The sequence below is a fragment of the Setaria viridis genome, chromosome 9, assembly GCF_005286985.2.
Source record: "Setaria viridis chromosome 9, Setaria_viridis_v4.0, whole genome shotgun sequence".
In the NCBI taxonomy this organism is placed as follows: Eukaryota; Viridiplantae; Streptophyta; class Magnoliopsida; order Poales; family Poaceae; genus Setaria; species Setaria viridis.
This window is the reverse complement of record NC_048271.2, coordinates 14,325,428-14,345,820: the sequence shown is the minus strand read 5'-3', so window position 1 is coordinate 14,345,820 and position 20,393 is coordinate 14,325,428. Positions and strand designations below refer to the sequence as shown.

General features: G+C 46.0%; 2 protein-coding genes across 2 annotated transcripts; both read left to right on the top strand.

The window, feature by feature from the left end:
• Positions 1-8,119: 8,119 nt before the first annotated feature.
• On the top strand, positions 8,120-11,221 carry LOC117838434 (calcium uniporter protein 2, mitochondrial). The gene is made up of 2 exons (XM_034718464.2): positions 8,120-8,742; positions 10,475-11,221. The coding sequence occupies exons 1-2, from the start codon at positions 8,248-8,250 to the stop codon at positions 10,985-10,987; spliced, it is 1,008 nt and encodes a 335-aa protein (XP_034574355.1). The 5' UTR covers positions 8,120-8,247; the 3' UTR covers positions 10,988-11,221.
• Positions 11,222-13,158: 1,937 nt separating this feature from the next.
• LOC117838306 (phosphatidylinositol 4-phosphate 5-kinase 9) lies at positions 13,159-18,990 on the top strand. The gene is made up of 10 exons (XM_034718273.2): positions 13,159-13,380; positions 13,515-13,591; positions 14,191-15,499; positions 16,101-16,268; positions 16,487-16,652; positions 16,786-16,896; positions 17,002-17,189; positions 17,292-17,449; positions 17,932-18,094; positions 18,234-18,990. Exons 3-10 carry the CDS (start codon positions 14,250-14,252, stop codon positions 18,499-18,501), a joined length of 2,472 nt encoding a protein of 823 aa, XP_034574164.1. The 5' UTR covers positions 13,159-13,380; positions 13,515-13,591; positions 14,191-14,249; the 3' UTR covers positions 18,502-18,990.
• The last annotated feature ends 1,403 nt before the right edge of the window (positions 18,991-20,393 follow it).

The following is a 20,393-nucleotide window of genomic DNA, read 5'->3' as shown; positions in this document are numbered from 1 at the left end:
GTGTTAGTGCCCAGTCATGTTCCTTCTTTAGCCTCTGGATAAAATTTTTCCTTCTTCTAGCGTTTGCTTTTAGATGGAAGTTTTAGATGGAAGAACTTTGTGTTTGCGTCACCCTCGCGTAAGTAAGTGATTCTGGAGCACTGTTTTTTCCTTGCCTTTTCTATGGCCACCCATCTAATAGTCTCCTCTTTAACTTATGGCGCAGGGAGTATTCTGTTCGGATAGTTGTCTCGTCTCTTCAACCATGTCAAGACGCAGTATAACTTCTTGGGCTATATGCAGCTTAAGTTTGGCGTCTGAGATGAGTGACCTGCTCCATGTTCGAAGTGCATGAGCAGTGGCATGCAACTTGTGCCATAGCCTGTGAAAAGGTTCTTTGCTCAATTGGTCAAGCTCGAACTCTGAATTTTCTCGGCGCCCAGCCGCCCACACACGAGCACAAAAATCACTTAGCAGCTGACAAAAGAGAGTACAGTACGTTACAGCCCTGCTCCCACGGTAGTAGTCCCGCCCATGTCTTCTACAGTACGTAGTAGGCGAGAGCCGAGGAAAATGAAACGGCGCCAGTTTCAAAGGAGCGACTGATGTGTACGACGCGAGTTGAAATGCAACGGGCCGAACTAAAGGACGCCAAATGCCACACTCCTTTTTATTGTTGCAGTGAATCGATACAAAGGAACAGCGTAATGAACGTGCAAACTGAAGAAACAATCCAGGACCGCCACGCCGCTCGGGCCCGGCGGCTCATGTGACTTGCCGCTCCCGACCTGACTCGTGCACGCCCCTGGCTGCGACCGCCGCGAGCGAGCAGAGGCGGGCCCGGCCACCGGCGGGAAATGCGCGGCGCGCGGGCGACACCCGTGGCGCCGGTGACCGGCAAGGCAGGCCGGGCGAGGCGATCGCCCACGCGCGAGCTGGGCGAGTTGCATTGGTCGGTTGATCGTCTGATCGACCGGTCTGGGTTGACAACTTGTGCGGCGGACACGGCCGGTGCTCGGTCGGGAGCCACAGGGCGCACTGAGCGGGCGCGTCCTTCTGCAGGTCGTTTCCAGGAAGTGGCAAACTAGGGTGCCCCCATTTTCTTTTCCTTCCCCAGAACTCGCACGTGTCGTACACAGTGGCGTAGCCAAGGAGGGGCTGCCCCCCCCCCCCCCCCCCAAAAAAAAAAAAAACAAACTGCAAAACATGTAGTACGTACTTAGTACTAATATATTTCTAAGTATATAAGTACTCAAAAACTGATTGAATGATTATTGTTCTTTTTGTGCAAATGATAAAAAAATATAGTCTATTAAGTTAAACTTAAATTGAAATTAGGCATTCGTATACTAAATTTAGGGCTTGTTTGGTTCCTTTGCTTATTTTTAAGCACGTGTCACATCGAATGTTTAGACACTAATTAGGGGTATTAAACGTAGACTATTTACAAAACCCATTACATAAGTGGAGGCTAAACGGCGAGACGAATCTATTAAGCCTAATTAATCCATCATTAGTAAATGTTTACTGTAGCAACACATTGTCAAATCATGGACTAATTAGGCTTAATAGATTCGTCTCGCCGTTTAGCCTCCACTTATGTAATCGGTTTTGTAAATAGTCTACGTTTAATACTCCTAATTAGTATCTAAACATTCGATGTGACGGGTGCTTAAAAATAAGTCAGGTAACCAAACCAGGCTTTAAACATACGGTCTGGTTTGGTTGTTTGCTTATTTTTAAGCACCCGTCACATCGAATGTTTAGATACTAATTAGGAGTATTAAACGTAGACTATTTACAAAACCGATTACATAAGTGGAGGCTAAACGGCGCGAATCTATTAAGCCTAATTAGTCCATGATTTGACAATGCGTTGCTACAGTAAACATTTGCTAATGATGGATTAATTAGGCTTAATAGGTTCGTCTCGCTGTTTAGCCTCCACTTATGTAATGGGTTTTGTAAATAGCCTACGTTTAATACTCCTAATTAGTATCTAAACATTGATGTGACACTTGCTTAAAAATAAGCAAAGGAACCAAATACCCCGTAGTCTATTAAGTATTGTTTACGTGGCCCTCCCTGTATAAAAATCCTGACTACCCCACTGGTCGTGCTGAGTGAATTCTAGTCAGCGTGCACTAAAAGGAGTGCCGCCAAATGTTTGGGAATGCTCAGATCTTTTTCACCCCTACGCATCTGACATCTCGGTCGATTTCACTGTCAAAGCACGACGCCAGCAGCGCGCTTCATTGTCGGGGAGGCTGAGACGTCGACAGAGGTAGTAGAGGAGGAGAAGGAAACTTTGGTAGCTTCTGGACGAATTGTCCAATAATAATCAATAATACACGCCCGGATCCAATAATACACGCAGAGCTCTCCTGGTGGTTGGGCCTCAAATTGTCCTTGAGACGTTGCCGCGTGTGCTGGGATCGGACGGATGCGAATGGAGCCTGCTAGCTGCGATCGAGTTCGTTCCGTGGACGAACACCAATTCGTGACGGCGAATTCATCGCCCAAGTCGGTCGATCTCCGGAAGAGTCCGGAGCCTGGTACGCGTGTGCGTTAATCTACCAGTGTTTTGTGGCATCACGTTCAGGTTCGTTACGTGCTTAGCCGGGAGAGGTCGAACCTGTCCGATGACCTATAATTCCCTTCCCTATTTGGTTTCCGATATGATGCTGGCCAGATTTTTGATATCCGGGGAGCGTGGGGGCAATGGGGGTTACGTAGGATCCGAACACGAGGAAAGCTCTGCCCTGAGCCAAGGGAAGTTCACACGGTACTTGGTACGATTTGGCGTAGGCACGTCTTCCAGACGTTTTCGATCTGTATAGCTAGGAATCTGACTCACCGAGGCTGAGCTACTTCCTCAAACCGAATGAAGCTGGAAGGGCAGCATTATTGTCCTAGGCTGTATCGTCCGGTTCAATTGTGCTCAGGGTGTGGGTTACCGGCTAGTCCGTCAAAGGACGCGAGTGGGTGGTGCCGGGATTAAGAATTTAATTCCGGAGAAAATATGAGCACCTACGCTAAAAAACGTGCCACCTATGGGTTAAATTCACGTGATCCACCACCAGATATGCATTTGACTAACATAGCGCTACACATCCAGTTCTTCGGTTGAAGCCTTTTAACCCCTAACACGATGTTATGCTGGGCTGAAGCACCATTTTAACCGTCACATACTGGGTTTCCACGTAATTTAGCTGAAAAAGAACAAATTATTTGATGTGAGCTGCCGAGCACAAAATTCAAGTTGCTTCACGCCGCTGGTTCAAGATTAGCTCATCCTGGTTACCTACTACAACATATTTTACAACATATTTTACAGTTTTCAAGTATTTTTCTTATATGGCCAAGAGCTATCATTCTTTTTCATATTTTTTTTCAAGTGGCAGAAGGTTTTTTTAGTCTAATTTGGACAACCCTTTCAGGAAAAAAAATTAGCAATCAATAATGCTCAAGTTTCCTATCAAAAAATACGTTAGCCACTTGTTAATACTTCCTCCTTACAATTTGAAAGGATTTTTTACTTTTCTTACATTGCATGTATATAGACGTACGAGTTCCAAAATGTAAAACCTCTTACAATTCAGAGCGGAGGAAGTAACTATTAGGAAATATCTAGCGTGGTTGTAACCCCTAATGATCCATTGTCTTAGATTTTGCCTATTATTTCTACGAAATACAGCATATGCATAAACATTTACACTCAAGCACACGGTAAAACTGATCCATTATTAACTAATGGAACGTGGAGGGTGTTTTGAATCCATGCATTTTAATTGCTGTTGGTATGGTTTGGTAGCATATCTGACAGGAATATGCCGCTGATGGAAAAAGGCACACATTGCACGCAGACGCAGCATATGCGCAGATCTCGCATGGCATCCACCGGCATGTACATAGCTGCCGGCAGCTACGCACAAAATAATCTATCCCACATGCAAATATATTGTTTTCTCTCTGCTTGTCTTTCTCACGAGTTTGACTACAGAGTATGGTGTGTATAATGCGCATATATGCATGCATGTACCTAGCCACATCTACCGGCACGGCACAACCAACATGTCGGGGACGCTCTCCTTCCCCGAAGCCCGCTCTGTTTCACTGGCGCCGTTTGTCTCCTCTCCCTCTCGTTACCGGGGAACTTCAGCTAATCAGCTGTGCCGCGTGCTGGGGAAAGCGTGAATGCGTACGTGATGGCTCCGGCGGGGGTGGATCGAGCTCGTGCGCGTGTTTGGCCGAGATAGCATGGCGAAGCAGCTCGCTAGACATGAGCAGATGTCATGGTACACGTGCGCACCCAACGGATCGGAAGAGGAAATCGGCAACCGGGGGAGGCCGCAACTCGCCCAATGATACATATGCCCCTCGATGCCGTGTTTTCTCGTCCCTTCCGTTGTGCTGTGCGCCCCGATATCTCCTGGTAAGGTAATAAGTTGATGATATCTCTGATAAGTTCCAAATAAAATCTTCAAAACAAAAAATAAGTTCCTCCAAATAACATTTACCTGAAGAAGATTTTAATCACACGCTTCTTTTTGTGCGTATCCTGGTGCTCTGGCACCGCGAGAGAAACGAAGCTGCAGTGATCACGAAAAAAAGACCTCATCGCTAAAAAAAGAAAATACGAAGATACAAGTACTCTCCGACGCATTTGCAAGCGTGCGATGCATCGAACTTGTAGTCCGGTTTGTAACGCCAAACTCCTACCGTGCGCATGCACCCATACAATCTTATCCAACCAAACATTATTAAAGCACCGTCCGTTTCTTCCGAAACAATATGAGTAGCCAAGAGTTCTCCCAAAATTCCTCGACCGTCGAATCTCCTGCCCACTAGCTGGATGAGCACGACAGCCCAGCCGCCACGATCCAATGCAAAGCAGCCGCGCGACCATCACAAGTTTGTGGCTCCTCCTAACGCGCGCGCGCGCGCGGGCGGCGTCGACGCCGTGCGCGGCGCGGCGCACGCGCTCTCGCCGCTCCGCTTTCAGGTTGTCGATCAGGTTCGTGAATGCGATGTGTTGCGGGGACGGCGCGCGGCGCACGGGCCGCGACCGCGACGCGCGAGCGGGGGTCAGCGCTCTCGGTCGGCCGGCCGGGCCACCAGAAAGCGGGCGCGCAGCCACGCGCGCGAGCCGGGCGCGCGACACCTGCGCGCGTCGGTGACCGCGGCGGGCCGGGGCCCGGGGGGCGTCGCTGCCTGGTGCAGCTGCGACTGGGAGCGGCCGGGGCGCGTGAGGGGAGCCGTCCCTGCCCGTGCGGTCGGCCGCTGGCCACGGCCAACCCCAGTTGACGGGCACGGATCGGTGTCCGGGTTGACAAGTTGGACGCGCGCGCGCGCGGCGGTGGACACGGGCTGGCGCGCGCAGAACCGAGAGCCCGGCGGATCTTGTGGTCCAGCTTTTTTGGGAGAGCTTAGATTTTCCGGGACGCATGGCGGAGCTCGGTCTGCCGTTGAAAAGAAAGGGTTCTCAAGAGATCAGCGGAACGGATGCGGTGGATATCATATTTTATCGAGAAAGGAAGGGAGGGAGAAAGAAAGCACAAGTCAGAGGGCGTGTATCAGGGAAGGTTGCATTTGTTGGCCGGCACGGTTGAAGAGTAGCGCCGCACTGCTCCGTCGCCGAGCGTTTCAGTGCCTTTTTGTTTTGTTCGTTCAGGTAGTCAGCTTACTTACGGGAAGTACGCATCGATCGACGACGCGCACGAAGCTACTCCTATACAGATCAAACAAGCCAAAATGCGTGCTGATGCTTCAGATATGCGATCAACTCGATCCTCTTCTTGACGTTCCTCGTATCGGCATTTCGAACTGGATTCCATTTCCACGATGACAGCACCGCCACCAGCTGCGGCTCACGGCGCCGTCGTCCCTGTAGTCCACTGGCCTTGTAGGACGGGACAGATCACAGACGAGGGGTTCTCGCAGTGGCAGGCATGTCTTGCTATCTCTAGACATGGATGTCAAAGATGTGTAGCTTTTCCGTGCCAGGCTCCGGGCGCGCAGCCGTACGTGCAGCTCAATATATTCCTCAGAGATCGGTGTTGTTCGGCACGGATGCGAAGAGTGAGAGGTCACAATGTCCCCCGGCCGATTTGAATTTTCAAGTACTCCGAGAACGGTACATCTCGAGTTGATGTGCATATATGCGCAGCGCAAAGGAATTTGATTCACATGTACAGCTGCGAGATAAAAAAAAATAGAGGCCAGCATTTCACGTACGATAATGTATACTGTACTGCAGATGCCATTTTTATCGAGGCACTGATGCGTATCTCGAGTCACAGCTGGTGTGACTCGATGGGTACGTGATCGGCCAACTGAATTAGGTTAACTCTGTAAAGGCCAAGTATTTTTGTGTGGTGGATGCCATTTTCTTTTTTTTTCTTTTTTTAATGGATGTTTTTGTTGTAGCTAAGCTCAGGCAAGTTCTTGAAAAAAAAGTAACTAGATATATATTGTATCCACAGGTGTTTTAAGTACGAACACGTACTGGTCCCTCCGGTCTAAATTATTATCCGTTTTGATTTTTCTAAATTCATATATTTTATCATGCACCTAAATATATATTGTATCTGAATGTATAATAAAAGGTATAAAAAATTAAAATGACTAATAATTTGAGATGGAGTTTATATGTATCCTTGATTGAGTATAGTCAAGAGATTATCTCGATGCTAAAAAATCAATCTCCAATGTCTTTTTTTTGGCATAGATAATAATATACTCGGTACCTCATGTCTATCTACTTAAGAAATAAAGAGGGAGAACCTACAAACGTTTCGACGTATTGTAACAAGACCATTGGAGTCTCCATCTACTATGGCATCTAACGGTGACATGGATCATGCTATAGCTAGCAAACCGAGTCTACTACTGCATATGCTCTTCATCCTCAATCTTGATGTCTTTCTTTTTAATTCCGTGAATGATACCATAGCTGGACATTGCTTACATGCTTCAACCAAATCACTCAGTCGATCATGAATTGAGTTGTCATGAAATTCTCGTCTCTTTTTCCATCACATATATAGCTGTTTGTGGTCAGGACTGCCCGGTGCCGGGGAGGGAGACTTATTACCATCTTCACCCACCCCGTCTCGCGTTGGTGATCCAATCCGATCATCCCAATTTAAAAATTTAAAACTTATATAGGACCCCATAATTAAGCATCTTATTGCGTGTACTGTCACGCACGTAATTAATTCCGTTTTCTTTTGCCAAGAATCACGTCTGACAGTAACGTGAGAGTCGCTCACTCGTTTCGTACGCCGCGGACCACATGGGCTCTCAACGTCCGCCAAACTAATTTCGACATGAAACATGACATCCACATGTGGTAAAATTTTGTTCCCGAACACCCCCCGACCACAAGCTATACTGCTACGAATTACGTCGCCAGAACGTCTCACTCCGAAGCCTCGTACCGTCTGACCGTCTCCGACCAATAGCACTCACGATACAGGTTCCGATGATCGTGACATTTGTGGAACGTGCTATCCTGAAACTCGATAATTTTTAGTTGGGTTTCCAAATAGCACGCCTCAACTCGAAACCTGTGAAATAATCTTGCCAGCAATGAGTAGTGCCACCTGACTTGAAAAATAGATGTCATATCTGAACACGTATTATCAAACTCGAAGAGAAATTTTCACTAGAAAACTATAATTTGGTATAATAAAAAAATAGATATCATATCAGAGTACGCGCCATCAAACTTCAAAGAGATTTTTTTTACTAGAACACTCATCCTTTTGGTTTGGAAAAAGAACTATAGTTTGTTAGTGTTACAATAAGAAAATCATTGTATCAAAATCAATCCGTGTCTAAAAGATTACGGTGAAATTACTTCTGGAGCTTTCATGATGAAATACGGTACGTTTGTATATTTTATAGGCGGTGTTTATGGCCAAAAAGATTGGGTAAATGATCGAGCTGGCTCCTAAAGCGGCGGACCAAATTTCCGTGCTGATCCGAGTCCCGGCGGGGTCCGCGAGCTGGACCCCCCGAACGGCCGGACCGGGCCCACGTCTCGCGCCGTGTGTTGTGTGGTGGTGTCCTTGTCCTGGTCACCGTCGCGTGCCGAGCCGTTCCCCCTCCCCTCGCGGCGGCGGTATAAATAGCATCCGCCCCGCACCTCCCTCAAATCCACCCGAGCTCCATTGATTGATTATTGGAGCCCGCTGTTCATCCTCATCCTCCCATCGAATCGGAGTTTGCAAGAGAGAGATAGCCCAGACCCATTAAGCAGCAATGGCGGCCGTGCTGAGGAGAGCCGTGGCGCAGCGCTTCGCGTCGTCGTCGTCGCCGGCGGCGTTCGGGCTCCGGCGGTTCCTGCAGGAGCAGCCGGCGTTCCGGCCCGCCGTGCCGCCCGACCGCTTCATGCCCCTGGCCGACCGGATCCGGGACCTCGGGGTCGGCTTCGCATTCCCGCGGATCAACCTCGACGGCCTCGTCCCGCCCGCGGCTCCGCCGCCGGCGGCCAGGCGGGAAGCGGACGCGGCGCGGGAGCTGCCGGCGGCGAGCCTCACGGTGGAGGAGGCGCGGAAGGTGCTGCGCGCCACGCAGATGGAGGCGGCGCGCGCGCGGATTCGGGCGTCCGGCGCCGGCGCCGTGCCGTACGCCGAGTTCCTGCGTCTCTGCTGCGACGCCGCCGGGCCGGACGCGGGGCCCTCCGTCGCGCGCGCGCTCGACGAGTCCGGATCCGTCATCGTGCTCGGCAAGACCGTCTTCCTCAGGCCCGATATGGTACGATCCTCACCCCCATCTCCTCTGTTCCTCATTTCAAATCCATCAGCTTAATGTTGCTTGATTCGTCTTCAAATTTTCTCCTTGTCTAGTTTTTGCTTTGCAGTTAGGATGTCTTACAGAGAAAAGACACGTTGGTTTCTTCTCTCTTGTGTGCTGTTAATTTCTTTCCGGGTGACCGGGTAGAGATTTTAATTCTGGAAACCACAGAGATCTGATGAGACTTTTCGCGTGTTTTTCTATGTCTCCCAACAGGAAAAGATTGAAAGAAAGGGCGGTGTTCTAAAACGATAGTAAGAGATGTTGACACCCAAAGTTTGGGGAGTTTTACTCCGCTCCAAGATGGGAGTTTTTCTTCTCTCAATGGGGTAGAATCAAACGACAAAAAAGTAACTTTGAATTTTTGACCTCCGATGAATGAACATGAGGAGGATTCACCTGGCCCTATTTCTGGGCACCATTAATTTTGGAAATAAAATATTAGTAGTATTTCAACAATTTTTTTCTGTCAGGCAATTTACAGTGCAGAAATGTCATTTGTAGCAATAGCATCATGTGCCCCATCACATGCCAGTGGTGGAGGATTGAATTGATGCATAAAGATTAATTACATAGCAAAAGGCTGTAGTTAGGTAGTGCACGCATAATGCTCAATTACTTCTTTCCCAGTGCATTTGCCTTTCTGGCAATTGTGATTTGTGACACCAGCCAATCATGTGGTGTCCTTGTCACTAGTTTGTTGTAGGGTAAAAGTTGTTAAGGTGCAAGTTTATTTTGTTTTGATTAACATATGAGAATTGCCTGAAGTTAAGTGCAAACCACAAAAAATATAATTTCATTACAGGTGGTAAAATTTACTGGAGGTAAAAGAACTAGGAAAGTTCTATTCTTTTTTTTTACATCCGATAGAGATATCCACTCCTTTTCATCTTTTTTTCTGTTTGAGATTCTTACATGTTAACGCCATCAAATAAATCAGGTTGATCTAGTTACTATTACCCTTCGTGTTGTTAAATATTGGAGCTTATGACAAAAAAATTATTCCTTTTCCCCCTCGCTGAATGCATTAGGTTACTATCCATTTGAATAACATGAGACTAATGGAGTAATGGAGGGCTAACAAGTTATGGGTAATCTACTTTTCTTATGTTATGGGTGACCCAAACAAAGTTTGGTGAACACTCACATGGCATATGAGCTAGATTAGGTCATAGCATTCGTGGGCAGCACTAGTAGTACCTTTTTGCTCTTTGTTTTATCTTGATCTAGTTGTGGTTGGTGGCACAGAATAGACAATTTGGCAATTTGCAGTCACGGTGGTGTTCATTTCAAAGATTGTTTTGGAAAATCTTTTACACGTTTTAGTGATTCAGCTGCATTATTTTTCTTCACATGCTACAATAAGTGTGTCAAGCATCTGTTCCATTCGAAGTAAACAATCTTATCTTGCACAATCCAGATCCTGGCGGCATGGGTATTGTTTTCTTGAAGCAATCTGAAGTTTGTTTACTTTTGAAAACATATTTGCACTCTTCTCAACTACACAAAGCTCTTGTATTTCTTCACTACTGCAGAGCATTTGATGGTTGAGGCATTTGCATTTCATTTGGCCTTCATGGCCGCAATCTTGTCTTATCAGCATCGCTCTTCCTTTGATGGATCTCCCTTGAAAAGAAGAGCAGCCAAGTAAATCGTGGAAATGTTTTCGTGTTCTGTTCCATGACAACTGCAGGTCGTCAAGGCCATCGAGAAGGTCATTCCCGTCCGTGAAACGCTGCCCATCGCCGAGAACGACCCGGCGAGGGAGGAGCTGAAGGCCATGGAGGCGCAGAAGGCCAACATCGACCACGCCGCGGTGTCCCAGGTGCGCCGGGAGCTGTGGTGCGGGCTGGCGTACCTGGTGGTCCAGACGGCCGGGTTCATGCGGCTCACCTTCTGGGAGCTCTCCTGGGACGTGATGGAGCCCATCTGCTTCTACGTGACGTCCATGTACTTCATGGCCGGCTACGCCTTCTTCCTCCGGACCAAGAAAGAGCCCTCGTTCGAGGGCTTCTTCGAGAGCCGGTTCGCAGCCAAGCAGAAGCGCCTGATGCAGGCCCGCGGCTTTGACCTCCGCCGGTACGACGAGCTCCGGCGAGCCTGCGGCCTGCCGCCGGTGCTCCAGGCCCGGACCCCCTGCGCGACGGCGCCGTCGTCGTCGGCGCAGGAGGGTGGCCAGTGCCACTCTTACTGCCATTGCCATTGATCTTGTTCGTTCCATTCTTTCTTTTTTTTTTTCATGCCCATTTGGTGGGGATGATTCGTGTACCCTTCTGATGCGCGGATGCAAAAGCATACTCAAATTGAGGCGATGACGAGCCAGATTTTAGTTTGCAATCTGTGTCCTGAATCCTGATTGGGTGCTCGTTGTAGAAACGACAGTGACTGACTCGAAACCAGAAAACTTTTTTCTTCCAGCAAGAGTTGGTGAGTTAGGTAACCTGAATTTGCTTTGAGCAAAATAGATCGTTAATCTCGTATGACGTGCTGTATACCAAACCCATACACAACATCAAACTGGTGGCTTAAATTTCACCGATAATTCAACAAATAATAATCTATTATCTTGCCTGCCAAGGAAGATATTATCAGGAAAAGCTCAACGATTGCGACCGTGTTATCTGTCACCACTACACCGCTGCCCAGATGTCGTTTCCTTTCGTCCAGGCCTCCAGGGATATGATTCTCAAACAAATCGGATGGGCCTGCAAATTTTCTAGGAACATGGACGGCAGGCCTATGCTGGCCATCCGCCGTCCGTGTAAACCCCAAAGCGGCTTTCAGCTATCCTTTCGCTTTTCAAGTTTCAACATGGCTATTTTTTTTCCCACCCGAAAGGGAATCCGCAACGGCTCCGCCGCCCAAGACCAACGAATAAAAGATTAGGCATCCGATGCCAAACAATGCAACACATCACAAACTACAGTGTATCTTCAATCAATTGTAATCATGTGCTCATCCGAGACTGCAAAGTGAAAAATATGCGCTTCAATTTGTAAAATGGGACCATTATCGATCTCATTTGCACTCATTGGAGAGAGAGAGAGAGAGGTGATCGAGAAGGGGACGAACTCAAGTGTGTCATGGACTCGTCTCGTCGTTACCACCTCGCCGAGCAAAGTGCAACTGCTGTCTAAATTTGGTGGATGAAATGAACTGAGAAGAGCTAGCCGTCTGAATGAGAACGTGTTTAGTCCATGTCTAGAACTTGCCACGATGAAACTCTAGCGCGCCATATTGGCTTAAGCTAACGATTTATTCACAACAACTACAGTGCGACGTGATATCGAACGGAGCAATTCCGGGATAACTTCCAAACGTCACCTGTGAACTCCTGCCGGACTAACACAGTACCACATATGCAATATTTATCTATATAAAATACTTAATCTGTTTCAAATTATAAATTATTTTGACTTTTCTAAATACACTATTTTTGACTATGTATCTGGATATAGTATAAGGCCATATTTGGATACAAACTCCTAAAATTTAGTAGTGTACTAAAGTTTTAGGATCCTCAAAATGCTAGTTCTAAAGTTTAGTACAGGGCTGTTTGGATGGACTATTAATCTTTAGAACCTTAGAGGGAAAATATTATTTTTACCCCCAATTACTCCTCTAAACTACCCTGCACTGTTCACATCATTAATGCATGCGAGGGCAATAGGGGTAAAGGGGGACTTGGGGACCACTTTTAGAAGAAATAGGATCCATCAGTACCCCTTGGCCCTCCTAATGAAAATGACCCTCCTGAAGTTTAGAAGTACACTTTTAGGACTATGTTTGGATGCACAAGTCCTAATCTTTAGGAAGGTGTTTGATACACCCTCATAAATTTTATGACACTCATAAAGTTTAGGAGCTAGAAATTGGTAGTCCTAAAATTTATGAGTGGGCTGTTTGGATGAAATCATAATCTTTAGGATGTTAGAGGGGAAATGACTTTTGTACCCCTAATTACTCCACCCCTGCTCCGTTTCTAGCGCCGTGGAGAGAGAAGGGGAGGGGCAATAGGGATAAATGATGGGTTGGGGACCACTTTTAGGAGAAAAATGACCCATTATGATGGTTTGGTCCTCCTAATAAAAAGAGCACTCCTAAACATTATGAATGCACTTTTATGACATATGTTTGGATGCACAAGTCCTAAAAGTGGACTAAAAGTGAAGTCCTAAAGATTATGAGTGGGTATCCAAACAGGCCTAAATCTACCTACGTAAATCTCTCTCTGTATATAGAAAGTCCGCGGAGACAGTAGCTTACACGGAATAATTGTAACCGGATAATAAAGTATGGAGATTAATTTATTATTTTGTAATCGGAGGGCTAAGCGGAGTCCGGAGTAAAGATGAGAGGGTTATTTGGACTTCTTCAAAAAGTCAATGGTCACTGAACACACACAGCACCCCACCGCCCACCGTGGTCCTCAGTATCGTCCGCACCTGGTCGGCCGGTCCTCTCCACCTCCGGCGAGAATCGTTCCCCTCCGGCAAGCTCCCTCCATCCGGGCGAGTCTACGCGCAGCGCCTCCTCCTCCGGCTGGATCCCCCGTCGATTCTGGGCGCGCCTCGTCCTCCGTCTTCGCGTCGTCTTCCGGTGCGCATGACGCGATTCGTGGATCCGGCGGCCTGATCTGCGCCGTCCACAGCACCGGCTTCTACCGTCCCCCTGCCTCTAGACGAGACCGCACGGTGCCTCTCCGTACTCACCTCTTATTCCTCTCTCTGCAGGTCCGCGAGGTAGTGCCGGTAAGAAGGCCCCTCCATCCCCTCCGTCGAGCTCACCTTCCGAAGCGGTGGCCGGTGAGGTATCAGCCTTCCCGTTCTCTACCTCTCTTGTAGGCTCCCGTAGGTGTAACTCTGAAAATAAAGCTCGCTGTTGGCAATTAGAACGATGCAGAACTACTATGATCATGTATATACTTTCCGTTCACTAAACTGGACATTGGTTAGTTTTGATTTCTTTTAAAAAGAAGGGGAAAACTATATTAATCATTCTTAGACTCTGATCATGTCTTGTGTTCTTTTCTAATATACTTTGTTTAGGATGTATGCACTTGATTTAAGATTAAAGAAGGGCGCAGGGAGGCTATAGTGCACAATCTTCCCTACTGAAAGAACAGTAGAAAACACCTTAACTCGGATCGATTAAACAGCTGGAGATGGAATTTTGAATAGAAAACCATGTTTTCAACTCCAATTACTAGCATATAGCTCCTACGGAAATGAAGTGAAGAATAATGCAGACCAAATTTGTTTCCCCCTCCATGCATTTGTTGGCGATAAGTGAAAACGAAAAGGTTACTGATTTGTGTAAAATAGTTACTAAAATGGAATGGTCATAACTGTTAGTTCCAGTGCCTATAGCAAACAGTATGGCTTATGTATCTCATCCAACCTTTCACAGGTAGTGCTTTGGATATTGCCTTCCTCATTGTTGTGGATCATTCCTCCTAGAGTTTATGCATGACAGCCCCTGTGGCTCTTCCAAATGAGGAGCTAGAAAGGGTTTCCCACTCTGCAAGGGTTGAGCTATTCCGAGGCTCTAGTTGCAACATTTCAAAGGAGGTGTTGACTGGTTTGGGGAATGGCCAAGATTCAAATGCTGCCGGCACAAATCCCGGCTTCCGAGTTGGAGAGATCAGGTTTCCTAATGGAGATATTTATTCCGGCACATTATTGGGGAACACACCAGAGGGTTCAGGCCAGTACATCTGGTCAGATGGTTGCATCTATGAGGGTGAGTGGAGGAGAGGGATGAGACATGGGCAGGGGAAGACACGATGGCCATCTGGAGCCACATATGAAGGTGAATATTCTGGTGGCTACGTATATGGTGAAGGGACCTATACTGGACCGGATAACATCATCTACAAGGGACGATGGAAGTTGAATCGTAAGCATGGGCTTGGATGTCAGACATATCCAAATGGAGACATGTTTGAAGGTTCGTGGATTCAGGGAGAAATAGAAGGTCATGGAAAGTACACATGGGCAAATGAGTGCACTTATGTTGGCAATATGAAAAATGGCAAGATGTCAGGGAAAGGAACTCTTACGTGGAAAAATGGGGACTCATATGAAGGTAATTGGTTAGATGGCATGATGCACGGGTATGGAATCTATACATGGAATGAATGCGGCTATTATGTTGGAACATGGACGAGGGGACTGAAGGATGGGAAAGGTACATTTTATCCGAAAGGCTGCAGAGTTCCTGTTAACGATGAGTTATATATCAATAAACTAAGAAATCGAGGTGTACTGCCTGATGCTAGAAGGCAGAGTCATAATTCACGCATACTTCACTCTGCATCGGTTGACATGGGGAACATGAAGGTTGGCATGACTAGGCAATCTTCAGATGTTTACAAAAGGAATTCAACTGAGCAGCCTCCTTTGAAGAATGTGTCTTTGGAAAGACGGTGGAGTCTTGAGGTGGCTATTGAAAAGTTCATTGGCCATGAGTCAAGTGAAAGTTCTGGTCTAGAAAGCTTGGAAAACTTGAGTGATTCTCGTTTGCCTATACTGGAAAGGGAATACATGCAAGGTGTTCTAATCAGTGAGGTTGTACTTGACAGCAGTTTTTCAGACTCCTCAAAGAAAGCAAAACGCCGCCAGAAGAAAACAGTGAGGGACACGAAAAAGCCCGGAGAGACAATAATCAAGGGACACAGAAGCTATGATTTAATGCTCAGTCTGCAGCTTGGAATCAGGTAGCACCTCCTGAAATCCTGGTTTTAGTTTTCATTCTTTTTCTTCTGTTCAATGTTTGTTCAGCTATTAGAAGGGCAGTCCTGGCACAATGGTAGAGTCTCTCCACTTGTGTCCTGGAGGTCCTGGGTTCGAACCAGCCTCTTTGCAAATTTTGCAAGGGCAAGGCTGCTAGAAATTCCCTTCCCCAGGCCCCACCTCGTGGGAGCTTTCATCACTGGGTATGCCTTTGTTCAGCTATTACTGGCCTAGCTACCCCCTGCTGCTTAATGTTCTTGCTTATAAAATAACCTTCTCGCAATCATATGGTGAAAATCATGGCATAGCAGTAACAGGTTCCTAGTCATCTGGCTCGTGGAACTAATCATGATGTGTTTAAAAAACATGCCTGGATCATTTAGCTTCAGAAAAGTATGGTGTAAGGTTTGGTTGATGTGCTACTACCAGCAAGTAGTGGTTACCAGCTCCTAGCTTGCAACATGTGCTTTCGTTTCTGTTAGGAACTGCTAGCTCCTGCAACATACCTTTTTTTAGTTGATTCCAGAGCATGATGTTTAAAGATCTTTTTAAGTATATTTTGAAATAGGCAATGTTTTGTTGTAGGTACACAGTTGGAAAGATTACTCCAATTCAAAAACGTGAAGTTCGTGCTTCAGATTTTGGACCAAAAGCAAGTTTCTGGATGAACTTCCCAAAAGAAGGATCTCGGCTTACTCCTTCACATTCAGCAGAAGATTTTAAATGGAAGGACTACTGTCCCATGGTTTTCAGGTTTGTTTGACATTTATGCCAATATGTGCGTCTGAAAAATGATGATGTCCTTATCAGCTGCAGATTCAAGTGATATTTAGATTCTGCACACTTAGCTACCACAATTTTCTTCATTAGGACCTCTTGTTGACATATTTTTGTGTTGTTTCTCCTGACTTATAATCTCCTTGCTGTTCCAGACTCATACTTTAAAACACGATGCCGATCCACTTTTGTAGGAATTTGAGAGAGATGTTCAAGATTGATGCTGCAGATTATATGATCTCCATATGCGGAAATTCTGCTCTTAGGGAACTATCTTCTCCTGGAAAGAGTGGAAGTGTCTTTTTCTTGTCACAAGATGATAGATTCATGATTAAGACTCTCCGAAAATCTGAAGTGCAGGTTCATATTCTACATAAACTACATATTTTGTATTTCTTTGTTGTCATCATTGTTTGGATAGTTCATGCTTATATAGCATATGATTTGCTAAGGAAGCGGAAATCAAACTTTATGATTCTATATTATCCTGTAGGTTCTTTTACGAATGCTTCCAAACTATTATCATCATGTCCATACCTATGAGAACACCCTCATAACTAAGTTTTTTGGCCTCCACAGGGTAAAACCTTCTAGTGGTCAAAAGGTAATGATTGGCATCACCACCAATTTCTTTTAAAGTTTCTTTAGATTAGTTTTTCCCTCTTATTTTATAATGTAATGCTCATTCTTTAATATTTGCAAATTGCAGTTCCGGTTTGTTGTAATGGGAAACATGTTTTGCACTGAATTGAGAATTCACCGGAGATTTGACTTGAAAGGCTCATCTTTAGGGCGCTCTACTGACAAAATTGAAATTGATGAGAACACAACTCTGAAGGATTTGGATCTTAACTATTCGTTTTATCTTGAACCTTCCTGGCGTGAGGCTCTACTTAAGTGAGCATATTTTCTCTAGAAATCATCCTTCTTATGTGTTCTGTTATGTGATTGCATTATACTTTCTAAAATTAAACTGTTGAACTGTTGACTATTCTTCAGGCAGATTGAAACAGACAGCGAATTTTTGAGAACCCAGCGTATAATGGATTACAGCCTACTGCTTGGTGTCCATTATAGAGCACCCCAGCACTTGCGGACACGTGCATCCTACCGGCGGAGCATGGCGGCAGATAGATTGACTGTTGTTTCAGAAAAGGGTAAGGACACACCTAACTTTCCATGAAATGTTTCTCCCTACAATGTCTGTCGCACATCTCCATGCGTGTAAGGAAAAGACATGGATTGGTTTTCGATGTGAAATATATCTACACTTTGTACCCGTCTAGAGCCTAGTGCCAAGCTCTTGACCATCATCATCATCATCATCATCATCATCATCATCATTATTATTATTTGTTTAGAAGGAACTTGAATTATGCAATATGCATCCCAGCATCAAAAGTTACCTGGAAATCTTGTGTGTAGTCCTTAACTTTCTTAATTTCAAAATCATGTTTTGAGTTAGGTAGCCTCAAATTATCTTCAAGCTATATTTGTGTGGTGCTCAAATTTGTCTGATAGTTGCTATTGGTCTGTAACGCCTCTTTTATTGCTTTAACTTGTTCATCACATGCAATTCCATGTTTAGTTCTTTCAAGATAGGTGCACTAATGTTCATGGTCAATAATGGATTGCACAGATGCTCAGGAAGATGATGCCTTGAACTACCCAGAAGGATTAGTCTTGGTTCAAAGCAGTGGCGAGAACAGTGTTGTTGTTGGTCCTCACATAAGAGGCAGCCGTTTGCGTGCATCAGCTGCTGGATTTGGGGAAGTAGATCTCCTACTGCCTGGTACAGCCAGGTAAGATAACCATTTCTGTGAATTGTTTGTAGTTCAAATATTCTGAGTGACTTGTGGAAATTTTCTTGCGCTGCTTGTAGTTTCAAAGGGGGAGAATTACGACTGCTGTTTTTTTTACTTCCTTTCTTATGTTTGTCAGGCTTCAGATCCAGCTAGGCGTTAACATGCCTGCAAGGGCAGAGCAAATCCCCAAGGAAGATGAAAGCAAACCATTTCGCGAGGTGTTTGACGTCGTCCTCTACCTGGGCATCATTGACATATTGCAAGATTACAACATGACGAAGAAAATTGAGCATGCTGTCAAGTCCATGCAGTATGACTCGGTCTCAATCTCAGCAGTGGACCCCCAGTTCTACTCGGAGCGTTTCTTGAAGTTCATCCAGACTGTCTTCCCTGAAAATTCATAGCTCATCAACCATTTACTTGTTTGAAAGATGCCCACTTGCTGCCTTTTTGTTATTGTGATGTTGGCCAAGCACATAAAACCAGATCCCCATGACAGTTCATGTCCTCCAAAATTGGGGCTTGCAAGCATCACAACAGCATTACATCCTCTTCAGCGTGTGCCTGTTCCTTCTTGGATGAACTGGCAGGAAAAAATGGCCAACAGGATGAGATTCGTCAGGGCAATCGTGCAGACAAAAAACAGATCTGTCAGCCCAAGCCCCCGTGGTCAGCCGGCTGGTGTCAAAACCCATTCACATGTCATTTTGTACATTCATGAGCACTTGAGCATCATTTCATCATGTGGTGCGTCGCTTGACCTTGTTTGAGGTCTCAGATTCGATTGACTGTACTGAAACCGAGTAAAGAATTGTTTGCTCATCTGTAATTAAAATCCCACACGAGTTCTGGGAGTTCATTGTTACAGATAAAAACTTAAAAGTACTGCTTAATCTGCCTGTTAAATTTGAAGTAAATTGGATATCATTTTTACCCAAAATGGTTAATGATCACTGCTAGAGTGCTGTGGTACTGTTTAGCTCGTCAATGCAAGAAATTGTAGATTTGATAGAAAAATGTACACAGCTCCCAAAACGTATGAACCTTCTTTTGCTAGCTTGATGCTATCATGTTCATGTTGAAACATGAAACCCGCACGGTTTCGCCCGCAAAACCTCCACAGGTTTGTGGCTCCTCCTGCCGTGCGCAGCTCGGCTCCGGGAAGCGCGTGACGCGACGTGTCCGGACGTGTTTGGGGTGATAATGGATCATGATGTTAAGCTCTACTTATTTTTTTATTTAAAATTATATAATATTATGATTCGATTCTTAATCTTTAAATTTACTATGCTAAATTATAGCATCCATCCACCCCTACGTGTCCCGCATGGCACGCGCGGGGTCAGCGGCTCAGCGCTCGCGCCACCGGAAAGCGAAGCGGGCACGCAGCCACGCACGCCAGCCGGGGGCGCGACACCTGTTCGCGTCGGTGACCGCAGGCCAGGGGACGTCGCTGCCTGGTGCAGGTGGCATTGCTACCGCCTACCGGAGGACACAGTACTACCCGTGCCCCGCGCGTTCGGCCGCTGGCCACGGCCACCCTGCCCAGTTTGACGGGCGGACACGGCCTGGCGCGTGCACGAGCCTGATCCTGTTTGTCCATGGCGAGCCTTTAGATTCTCCGCCGTTAACAAAGGTCAAAGGGATTAGCCAACCGATGTCAAGATTTTCCGTGCCAGGCTCCGCTCGCAGCGCGGTGCAGCTCAATGATATTCCTTGATGGATTGTACCGCACGGATGGGAGGGATGATGTCGCAATCTCCCCGTCAATTTTACGTACACCAAGGGCCTTTAAGCATGCGATAAAGACCCCTAAACATAGAACGAGCAGAACCGGAGATGGAACTTATCAGACTATCGATTCACGGTTCAACTAGTTATTTACTGCTCGAACCGGTGGTTCGTCATTTATTAATGTAAAATTTTATTTTCTTATGATTTTGTATAAATAATATGTAAATTTTATTGTTAATTCTTATCACATATGATATAATAAACGGGATAACACATTAATATTATGTTGAGTCTACTGTCTATAATTCCAATCTAATATCTAAATATCAAACTAATCGCTTGTTATTAAAAAGAACCGATTCATTGGTTCAACACAAAACCGACTGGTTCGTCTAGTTTGTACCGGTCTGATCGCATGATCGATCTTTGGTTGAATCAAAACAGCCTGCTCACTGTTCACGATTGTACGGTTCAACCGATGAACTGTTCGGTTTTTGTTCTACACCTTTATAAACTGCTCGGCACTTCTCCATGCAAAGTTGGCAAGCCCACAAACTTGTCA